General features: G+C 54.6%; 1 protein-coding gene across 2 annotated transcripts in view; it reads left to right on the top strand.

Annotated features, from left to right (window-relative positions):
• The first annotated feature begins 1,579 nt into the window (after positions 1 to 1,579).
• LOC114788537 (protocadherin-7-like) overlaps positions 1,580 to 11,580 on the top strand; it is a 33,198-nt gene continuing 23,197 nt past the window's right edge. For both annotated transcript variants that reach the window (XM_028977197.1, XM_028977195.1), the window contains exons 1-2: positions 1,580 to 5,013; positions 5,998 to 6,741. In XM_028977197.1, coding sequence (XP_028833030.1) covers positions 2,374 to 5,013; positions 5,998 to 6,741 — 3,384 coding nt within the window. In that variant the 5' untranslated portion in view covers positions 1,580 to 2,373. The remainder of the gene's footprint in view (positions 5,014 to 5,997; positions 6,742 to 11,580) is intronic.

Here is an 11,580-nt window from a genome sequence, read left to right as displayed (position 1 = left end):
GGGAGAGATTATCTTCTGACTTTCAGCGCGGCATTATGCAGCGGGAGGGTCCGCGCTGTAATGACAGAGCTGCGGCGCGGGAAAACGATACGTGTGTGTGAGTGATTGCTTTCTGCGGCGCCCATTGGGTTTTTTTTTTTTCTCTCTCTTTGTCTCCCTATCGCCCTCGCTCAAACCCATCTTCCTGACAATGAGGTTCTTTAAAAAGAACATCTTCCCGAATCTATGGGAAGAAATCCACGAAATGAATACATTTTATCCATACGTTTCGCACGGTTTTTCGTGGTTCGGTTCAAGGTCGCAAGGTGCTGAAACCTGTCCCACCGACAGGAACAATCAATCAGGACAGAGACTAGGCAGACAGACAGACACACGTGTTTGTCACATACACACACAGCAATGCAGGGAAGTGTACCTGGCTGAGGCCCCGCCCAGCACCCAGGGTCCCAGAGTGGGCCCGGCACCCACGGCCAGTGAGCGAGTAACAGTAAAAAAAGAAGCTCCTCTGGTTGTCGGCCATTGTGCAGGTCTGTTCGGGAAAGTGCTTTTCACGTGGGTTTGTACAGTAAAAACGTCCCGCTGCGGCAGGCGGGGCTGGTGGTGTCCTGCCTCGCCACGTGTCCCACTGAACTCCGACTCCGGGCTGCGCGGGGGTCAGGGTGGAGGGACGCGCGTCTTCCACGCGTCCTCCAAGGTTAATGCAGCACTTCCGCTCCACCGTTCACCTCTCCTCACATATTCCCCGACAGAAACGCGCGATTCCACGCCGTCCCACCCACCTACCCACCCGAGCGGACTGCGGTAGGAAAGCCAGCAGAGGGCGAGGAGCGGAGCCGCAGCGCCGGGGAGACGCGTCGCCGACGCCGGCAGAATGATAACCAGCCCGCCGCTTCCGCCGCTTCCGCCGCCCGGTATTCAAATAATAAAAAAACGCGGGCGGCTCTCCGTCGCCTCCGCATTGCGCTCTCGGATAGCGGCCGGCCGCGGGGCAGCCCGAGCTGGGAGGGGTGGGAGGAGGGAGGGATGGAGGGGGGGGGGCGTCTTCCTCCGCATCCTCATTGTTCCGCGATGCGTTATTACGGCCAATAACGCGACGTGACCCGCTGGCGTCCCTGACGCACTCCCGTCACGCAGCGTGCGCGTGTTTGTGTCCCCACGGTCCCGGCGACGTCACCGTGACACCGGATTCACGGGGCTTCTAATCGACTCGAGCGAATAACCCATAAAAGTCGGGACTTTTAGACAGTTGCGGCCATGCGCGGAAATAAACACTTAATGAAAGATTATGACGGGACACACACACACACACACACACACACACACACACACAGACACATGGAGAGATAAGCACCCCCCCCCCCCCCCTAAACACACACCCTAAGACGCGCCTGCGTATGGGCGTACGGTTTCACACGAGAGATCAAGTTACGCGGCGAGGGAAATGTTGCAGTGAGCGGAGGGGGCTGGAACAGAAGAGAGTAGTGTGTGTGTGTGTGTGTGTGTGTGTGTGTGTGTGTGTGTGAGAGAGAGAGAGAGAGGGAGGGAGGGAGAGACTGCAGCATCATTGGAGGGACGCGCACATGCAGTGCAGTAGATCGTGCAGGTGAGGCGGGGGGGAGAGGAAGAAGGAAGGAGGAGGAGGAGGAGGACCGAGAATGCGGGACTCAGAAAAGACGCATTTCATCCCGGAACACTTCGGCCGTGGGTCCGCGGGAATCCCTCCGGACACGGACGCTGGCGGCCGCGGAGGAAGCCGACTCGACTGCGTGGAAAGATAAAAATAAAAAAACTAATAAAACGCGCGGCGAAGGTAAGAAGACAAGAAACTTATAGACCCGGCGTGCACTCTTCTTCTTCTTCTTTATTTTAATTAAGACGCCACGTAAAATCAGGCGGGTTTTTTAATTTTTGCCTTTTCCACGCGGCGGGGATGCGGCTCTCCGGCGTCCGGAGCTGAAGTGGCGGAGACTTCTCTTTTGTGCTCTCGCTGCTGCATTGCAGTTTCGAAGACGGTGTAAAGAAACAGAAGCGAAAGAAGTCTGAGAAACTGGCGGAAAATACTGCGTGAGAGGAAGACGGGAGGAGCGGAATTTGGTCTTTTTTCGCCGGACGGGAAAAAAAAAAGTGTCAAGTGGATGTACGATTTCTGGCGACCGGACGCACCGGGAATGTTAATTGCACCGAAGTGCGAACGTGACCGGCAAACTAAGGACCAGTGAATAATTAAATATAAATATATATACAACATATACATATATTAAACCAGAACAGGACATTTTTTACCCACCGGCGTGGTTTGTCACGCGCGAACTGGCGCCGGGACCGAGGCTCGGGGGCGCGCGCGCGCGCCAGGCCGCCGGGAGCGCGCCCGCCATGCGGCCCGGCCGCGTTGGCGCAGTGCTCTCGCCGCGCCGCTGCCGCCGCCTCCTGCTCGTCCTGCTCCTGCTGACTCAGCTCCGGCGCGCCGACTCGGCGCTGCGCTACCGCGTGGCGGAGGAGGGGCCGCCGGATGTGCGCGTCGGCAACGTGGCCGCCGACCTGGGCCTGTCGTCCTCCGGCATCGGCACCGGGGACGTGACCTTTGCCCTGGAGTCGGGCTCGGAGTTCTTCAAGATTGACAATGTGACGGGGGAGTTGACGACGGGCCCCAAGCGGATCGACCGGGAGAGGCTGCAGCAGTGCCAGATGATCTTCGATGAGAACGAGTGCTTCTTGGACTTTGAGGTGTCCGTCATCGGGCCGCTGCAGAGCTGGGTGGACTTGTTTGAGGGACGTGTGGTTATCACCGACATCAATGACAACACCCCCTCCTTCCCTTCTCCCGTCCTCACCCTCTCTGTGGAGGAAAACCGGCCTATCGGAACCCTGTATCTCCTGCCTACTGCCACAGACCGCGACTTTGGACGTAATGGCATCGAACGTTATGAGCTGATCCAAGATGGGGGGGCGGGGTCATCATCGTCCTCCTCGTCGTCATCCTCCTCGTCCCCATCGTCACAGTCGTCCCGGAGGCCGACAGGAGGCCCCATAGGCCGCGCAGATGGCGGCGATCGTAGAAAAGCGGCGGATTCGGCCCCAGCAGCAGGCGGAGGAGGTGGGCGGAGCAGCGTGTTTGAGCTGCAAGTGGCCGACACGCCAGACGGCCAGAAGCAGCCGCAGCTGATTGTTAAAGGCCCCTTGGACCGCGAGGCCCGAGACTCGTACGAGTTGGTGCTGCGGGTCCGCGATGGCGGCAGCCCGCCTCGATCCTCACAAGCCCTGCTCCGGGTGGCCATCACGGACGTTAACGACAACAACCCGCGCTTCGAGAGGGCGGTGTATGAGGCCGAAATGGCGGAGAACACCCCCCCTGGCACCCCCGTCCTGCAGGTTCGAGCCGCGGACCGTGACGTGGGTGTGAACGGGCAGGTGGAGTACGTATTCGGCGCCGCCACAGAATCGGTGCGCCGCCTGCTGAGGCTGGACGAGGCCACCGGCTGGCTCAGCGTGCTCCATCGCATCGACCGAGAAGACGTGGCCCAGTTGCGATTCACCGTGACCGCCCGCGACCGCGGCCAGCCACCGCGCACCGACCGGACCACCGTTGTCCTCAATGTGCGCGACGAGAATGACAACATTCCCGTGGTGGAGATCCGCAAGATCGGACGCATTCTTGTGCGGGACGGGGCCGCCATGGTGCCCGAGAATGTTCTGGTGGACACGCCGGTCGCCCTGGTGCAAGTTTCCGACAGGGATCAGGGAGAGAACGGTGCCGTGACCTGCACCGTAGTTGGGGACGTACCCTTCACGCTGAAACCGGCGGGGGAGACGGCACTAGCCCCGCCCCCCGCCGCCGACGAGGCCTTCGATAGAAACCGCAAAAAGTACTTCCTGCACACCTCGGCCCTGCTGGACTACGAGACGACGCGCGAATACGCCGTCACCATCGTTGCGGTGGATTCCGGGAGCCCCAGCCTCTCCAGCAACAGCACGTTGATGGTGCGGGTGGTGGACATCAACGACCACGCGCCGACCTTCGCTCAGAGCGCGGTCGAGGTCCACTTCGCCGAAAACAACGCGCCCGGCGAGCGCGTCGTCACCGTGGTGGCCACCGACGCCGACAGTGGCAAGAACGCAGAGATCGCGTATTCCCTGGACCCCTCGGTCAACGGGGCCTTCTACATCGACGCCGATAACGGGGACATCCGCGCAACCGGCGCCCTCGACCGCGAAGCACGGGAGCGCTACGAGTTTCGGGTGATCGCGCGAGACAAAGGGACCCCCTCCCTACAAGGCTCGGCCACCGTCATCGTCCAGGTCACCGACAGGAACGACAACCCTCCCAAGTTTGTCCAGGAGGTCTTCACCTTCTACGTGAAAGAGAACTTGTTGGCCAACAGCCCCGTGGGCATGGTTACGGTCACGGACGCCGACGACGGCGAGAACGCGGTGCTCAGCCTGTTCGTGGAAGGTGGCGATGCAGAAGATGGCGGCGACGAGGGCGCAGGTCACGGCAGGAGGGACGAGGTGTTCTCCATCGAGAACAACACTGGCACCATTTTCTCCTCGGCCTCTTTTGACCGGGAACGCCGCAGCACCTACACGTTCCACGTCCGCGCCGTGGACAGCGGGGAGCCCCGCCATTCTGCCACGGCCACCGTGTCTCTCTTTGTCACTGACGAGAACGACAATGCTCCCGCTGTCACGTCTCCTGCCAACGACTCCTACGCCCTCCTGTCCCCCGCGAGCAGCGCCCGCACCGTCGTGCGCACCGTAACGGCTTCCGACAACGACTCCGGGTCCAACGCGGACCTCCGCTTCTCCCTGGTCGGAGGCAACCCCTTCCGCCTGTTTGACATCGGCCCCGTCAGCGGGGTCATCACCCTGACGGAGCCCCTGGAGAGGAGGCACCGCGGCCTCCACCGCCTGGTGGTGCGGGTCAACGACAGCGGCGTGCCGTCCCTCTACACCACGGCGCTGGTGCACGTCTTCATCAACGAGAGCCTGACCAACGCCACCGTGGTGGACGCCCAGGTGAGCCGACACCCTCCTCTTCATATCACATGACAGCCGGAAGATGAAATTTCATTACCGACACCGTGAGGGCAGAGTCACTTTACGCGGCGGCGGGCCGTAGTCGGCCTCGGCTGCTGGACAGTTGCCGTTGTTCTAAGTGAAGATAAATGGAGGCGGCCGGGAGGAGCGGGGGCGGGGGGCGTATCTGCGGGCGTGGCGGAGGTGAATCCGAACCCGAGAAGGGCGCGCGGCGGAGCAGCAACAGCAGGTTGTGTAGTACAACGCACAACAACAGGGACTCGTCCCATATTCAAACGCGGTGAAAGCCGAGCCGACGGCAGCCGGGGCCGTCAGGACGACTGTTGAATTATATATTGTTGAAAAGTGTCGTTTTTACAACAAATTTGATAACTACACACCTACGTGTTGGCAGGTTACGGTGCAGCTGTAGCGGTGCAGCGCGTATTAAATATTAAAATCGTCATTACCACCAACCAACATGCTAGGACGCAGCACGTCTTGGCCCGTACGCGGTGTCCTGCCAGGAACGCTGTATGATGGGGGGGGGTGCGAGCCGTGCCACGATAATTGAAATGCCGGGGCGCAGCAGCAGGAGGATGGACGTTTAAACGGCTCGGGGGACACTCGCCGTGGGAGCTATAAAGCGAGGACGCTGTTATTTTGGAGAGGAGACAGATTGTTTATGATCGCCTCTCTTCTTTCCCTCCCCCTCCCCCCTCTCTCTCTCGACTTCATTTCAATCCCGCTCCTTCTTTCTCCACCCCGTCCCCTGTCGTCCCCCGTATACCCTTCCGCCACGTCACCGCCACGTCCCTTGTTCTGCTGTCCATATTTTTTCCCTCCGTGCCTTTTGCTTTCACTCGCCCTCTTTGTAACTGGCCATCAATCACCCATGCTGTCCACATCCATATCCCCCACGCCGCTGTCCTTCCCCGTCCTCCTTTATTGTGCCGTATATCTCCCGTCCCGTTCTCGTCCCAGGTGTCCCGCAGCCTCGCAGCCCCGCTCTCTCTTGACATCGCGGGTGACCCGGACAGCGAGCGGGCCTTTGGTAAACAGCCCCTGAGCGTGGCCATCGGCATCTTGGCCGGCGCCGCGGCCGTCATCCTGGTCATCCTCCTGGTGGTGACGGCGCGCCAGTGCGGCACCCAGGGCAAGAACGGCTACGAGGCGGGCAAACCCGAGGAGGACCTCTTCAGCCCGCCCGCCTCCGCCCAGCTGCAGCAGGACAAGCGGAACGGAGTCGGCGAACGTGGCCGCAAGCCGCGGCGCGACAAGCGCAACGCGGGCGCCTCCACCAAATCCGAGCGCTCCCTTTACAGCGGGATCGTCACCGTCAACGGCTGCGGCGGCCGGCACGACGACGAGGACAAAGAGGAGGAGCTCAGCAGCGCGAGCGAGCGCATCGCCGCCCGGTACTGCGCGGCGGCAGAGGGCGACCCCAGCAGCCCCCGCCTCGGCACCGCCCGGCGCCACCACCACCAGTCCAGCCCCGACCTGGCGCGCCACTACAAGTCCAGCTCCCCGCTGCCCGCGGTCCACCTGCAGCCGCACTCGCCGCCCATCGAGGGCAAGAAGCACCAGGCCGTGCAGGAACTCCCGCCCACCAACACCTTCACCGGCAACGGAGCTGGCACCGGCGGTGCCAACGCCGACGCCATGTCGCTGGGCTCGGACCAGTGCTCCGACTACGGCTGCCAGACCGCCAATAAGTACGCCAAACAGGTAATTAACTTGACCAATCAGGAGAGGCCGTCGGGAATACTGCCCCGGTGCATGCCTTTGTGGTCAATGGCAGCTTAATCCCCTGTTTCCTTTAGGGTCTTAGTGTGTGCAGCGGTACTTAATCCGTTATTTACTGCGGTTGCACCGTGGTATTTACTATGGGTTATAAACACCTACACATCTGTGGGATCTTAAGTAAACTACAAATAGAGAGGTTCAGATGTTCAATACCTTGCCTGCTGAGTTGATTTCTGCGCTCCTTTGAGCTTAGTGGATTGTCTAATGTGATTGATCGGCTTGCTGGGACTCTCGAGTGTAATTAATAGATGATCAGTAGTTTACAGATGTGCTGACCCACCACTGATGTCACTGAGCTAGGAGGTTCAAATATGATGTCATTCGCTTTGGGTAAAGTAATTTGAATATGGTCTTCAATCTATCTAATATATGAGTAATAATGAGTTATAGAACAGTGTTATAATTTTTTTGTTGCATTATTTAGATCTAATTTGCAGTGTTATAATCCCAAAACACAAGTCTGCTCTTGGCGTGGTTATTTATTATAGCTCTATGATTATTGTTTTATTAGAAATAAGGACTATTTACATTTAAGACATTTATCAGACACCCTTATCAAGAGAGACTTGCAATCAGGAGTTACAAGGACAGTCCAACCCCTGGAGACACTCAGGGTTAAGTGTCTTGCTCAGGGACACAGTGGTAGTAAGTGGGGTTTGAACCTGTGACTTTGTGGTTCATAGGCAGGTGTGTTACCCGCTAGGCTACTAATAGTAGCAAATAGAGAAGAATTGCACAGAAAGGCTGTATTTCTACGTTCTTGGCCACCAAAAAGCCACCAACCCTATTTCTTAGTTTTTTTCTGTTCCAGTTGAAGTTGGTTTTCAAAGAAGTGCGTCCCTTACTGTCCCATTTACTTCATCTGCCCTGAACTCTTTTTTTTTTTCTGTTCTTTTTTTAGCCACATTGGCTTCCTGTCTTCTGCTGCGCAGTGACAAGAGCGCTGTTGTCATTTTCATGTCACTGGAGCCTGACATTTTTCTAAATTCTTTAACCGCAGGGATTAAGACAGTTTTGTGGATCCCTTGGCATTAAGATTACAAGATGATATGTGGAGATGATATGTGGAGCCGTGGCAGCAATATGACAAGCCTCCACAGAACGGCAAGTTTGTAACACAAGGATTTGGAAGTGTGTGTGTGTGTGTGTGTGTGTGTGTGTGTGTGTGTGCAGTTTTCTCTGCCGACAGATTTCCTCGCAGTGTGTAACTGGTGGATCGTGGTTGACTTGTCAGTTTCACGTTAAAGAGCCGAAGACGGTCGGGCTGATAACGGGGCCACGAGAGAGCAGTGATTCAGGCTCACGCCGCGTCTGACCAATTAGCTCTTCACAGCTCCGGAGCGGCGGCGGCGCCTCTGCCTGTTCCCATCATCCTTTTCCCGGGATAACCGCACAACCGCGGGGACCTGCTCCCGCTGAGTGACAGTCGCAGCTCCGGCTGCACGGCAATCTTAAGCTGCGACTGCAGCGGAGTTTTAAAAAAGTGCTGACGCGGTCATTAGCGACCGCGGTGCGCCTCCTCCCCGGCGCGCTTAATCAATTCATACATGCTCATGTGATCCCCACAAATGCCAGGAAGGTTAATCCATTACTGAGTCGATCCTCCTTAATCTGCCTTTCCAAGGAAAAAGGGGAAAATGCTTAGTAGGGAGTTTGCCACGCTGGCCCTCGACAGGCTGATACATTATTGATCGGGCTGTAATTAACTCCTGTCGCACCGTGCAGGGCGTGACCCCTCCTTCCTTCCTACCTCGGTCCCCCCATATTCATACCATTAGTGAATGAGTGAGTGTGTTTGTGCTTGCGCGCGTGTTTGTCCGGGATGGCAGTGTGAATTCGAGTTAATAGGGGAACGGATGTCTGTGTCTACGAGGGATTTTATTTTTAGCTGAACTTGTGAGGCTCTTGGGTTTGTGTGTGACTACAGGCCCAAAGTTTGGACACACCTTCTCATTCAATGTGTTTTCTTTATTTTCATGACCGTTTACGTTGATAGATTCTCACTGAAGGCATCAAAACTATGAATGAACACATGTGGAGTTATGTACTTAACAAAAAGTGGAGACCTGACCTCCACAGTCACCGGACCTGAACCCAGTCGAGATGGTTTGTGGTGAGCTGGACCGCAGAGTGAAGGCAAAGGGACCAACAAGTGCTAAACACCTCTGGGAACTCCTTCAATTGGAGAACCATTTCAGGTGACGACCTCTTGAAGCTCATCGAGAGAATGCCAAGAGTGTGCAAAGCAGTAATCAGAGCAAAGGGCGGCTATTTAGAAGAAACTAGAATATAAAACATGTTTTCAGTTATTTCACCTTTTCTTGTTAAGTTCATAACTCCACATGTGTTCATTCATAGTTTTGATGCCTTCAGTGAGAATCTACCAACGTAAATGGTCATGAAAATAAAGAAAACACATCGAATGAGAAGGTGTGTCCAAACTTTTGGTCTCTACTGTATATAGAATAGAAATATTAGATACCGTTATTTCTTGTAAAAAGCACTGTATTATATGTAACACAAACAAGCAAAATAGTTGTCATATTAGGCACTTTTATTTAATTTGTAAAGAAACCAAAATTGAAACCAAGGCAGGGTGGCCAAAATGGAGCTAAATAAATAGGTTCATACATATGAAGTTCCAGGGCAGGTCATAACCTGCATGAGTGAATTTGCTTCTCTAACATCTGACGTGTGGATGTTTAAAAGAGAAGTTAAAAGGAGTGAATCATTTTTTGCTGTGAGTCTGAAGAACGGGCGACACCCTGAAAGCCGCGTGTGAGTGTTTGTAGCATGTCTGGGTCATGAAGTCAAGTGGGTTTCATGAGTGTTCCGTCCATGTGAAGAGTAAACATTGCGCCATTTGCCATCAGGAAAGGGGTTACGCCTCCTGCAGGAAACAAGCAGCGTGTTCAATACGAGCAAACTGTGGATGTCACAGCAAATACAAGTCAGTGGCACCAGAGGAGTTCCAGGCGTACCTGTAATTTAAAAAATTCGTCCCGGAGGGTGTTTCATAAACGGTGTGCATAGTAAACCCATCCAGAGTGTGAGTGTGTGTGTGCGTGTGTGTGTGTGGTCTTCTGAACATGTGAGCATGAGAGATATGCGGCGAGCGCTCCATATTGAACACAGTGGCGTGTGACTGCGATCAGTCATGTATCATTGATGCACAGGGGAGATCCTGCTGACGCTCCAGAGCATCACTTTCCCTCTCATCCACCCCCAACAGCACTCTTCCACTCTTCCATGCCCTCTACCCCTCTAAATCTCTTTGCTGCCTCTTTACTCTCTACACTCTCTCCCCTCCTCTCTCCCTCTCCCGGCCTGAATTCTCCACTCAGCACTTTGTGTTTTCCCGAGTGAAGTTCCTTTACTTTCTCTATAGTGTGCAGTTCTGCCCTGCGGCCTCGCCCGCAGGGCCCCACCCCCACGCCGTGAGGTCTGGGATGAGCCCGGGGGCGACACCTGCAGTCGGCTGCAACCCAATTATTTACAATATGAGTTGTGAGTCACGGATCAATATGCTCAGTGATAATAGTGAAAGCACACACACACACACACACACACACACACACATACAGGCAGACAAGTGGCCTATAGGTGAGGTAACCCAAGACACAAGCAGGTGGAAGCAACAGGTCAGATGGAAAGGCGATACACTTGACTCTGTCACCCAGAACTACACACACGCACACACACACACACAACTGCCCAAGATAATTCCAACTCATTACTTATCCAACCAGAATCTCATATATATTTTATGAGTGCCTCCATAATTTGGTTTGCGTGTGTGTGTGTGTGTGTGTGTGTGTGTGTGTGTGTGTGTGTGAACACCATCTCATTTTCAGAAGCTGTCACCGGCAGGAATGTAGGGCATGTTGTACCCACACACATATAGACCTGCAGAAACAGGACTGAACTTACCCCCGGTACGCGTTGCAGAGCCGGAGCTTCCTGCCAAACGCCGTAGTAGCGCGTGTCCATCTCACTTGTCCGTACCGTTAGATACCGTCGATGCTTTTCCACTGATCTTCTGCGACCGGCGGTCACGTTTGTGTCAATAGATGCTGGGAAGTGAACTGGAAAATGATGACCGAATGGAGAAAGAATTTCTCATTAACGCTTTACGCTTTCAATTTTTAGTTTTTAACACACAAACACTTATCTCTCTTACGCTCATTAATTCTAGTTAATTGTCTTCACTTGGTCCATTTGTTTGCTCAGATTTCCATTTAACATGAGCTCTTCAGGCTAATTTCGGAGCAGCAAAAAGCACCACAAGGGCAGTTTATGGTGTGGTTGTTTGTGTAGGAGTTGAAATGAGCTGTTCAGTCTGTATGGGGCGCTCTTCAAAATTTGACACAGAACACACGCCAACACATCGTTCTCCAATTTAGTAAATTATTCGACTGGTTTATATACACCATGTATTAATACGACACTGGGTGAATGAACACATGTCTAGATGAAGGCGTAACAGGTTTTTTTCTGGTTTTCAGTTTCCGCCAGGTTGTTTGAGTGAAGTTTGTTCATGGCATTATTGAAACAATTCATTCAAGATCACAACTCTGGCCACAAAACACATTCTGTTCAATCAGTATTCCTGTCTTGGTTGATGCTTCCCTTTTTTCACATATTCACACTTATTAAGGTTCCTGGTGAATGGCACCATCACCATTGTTCCTTCTGCAGCTAAACACAGCAATGATGGCACTTTCTAGCCTCAAATTCCAAACTGCGTGAAGCAAACCATTG

This window comes from Denticeps clupeoides, chromosome 4, assembly GCF_900700375.1.
Source record: "Denticeps clupeoides chromosome 4, fDenClu1.1, whole genome shotgun sequence".
Taxonomy (NCBI): domain Eukaryota; kingdom Metazoa; phylum Chordata; class Actinopteri; order Clupeiformes; family Denticipitidae; genus Denticeps; species Denticeps clupeoides.
Note: the sequence above shows the minus strand (reverse complement) of the source record. Positions and strands in the feature narration are given on the sequence as shown.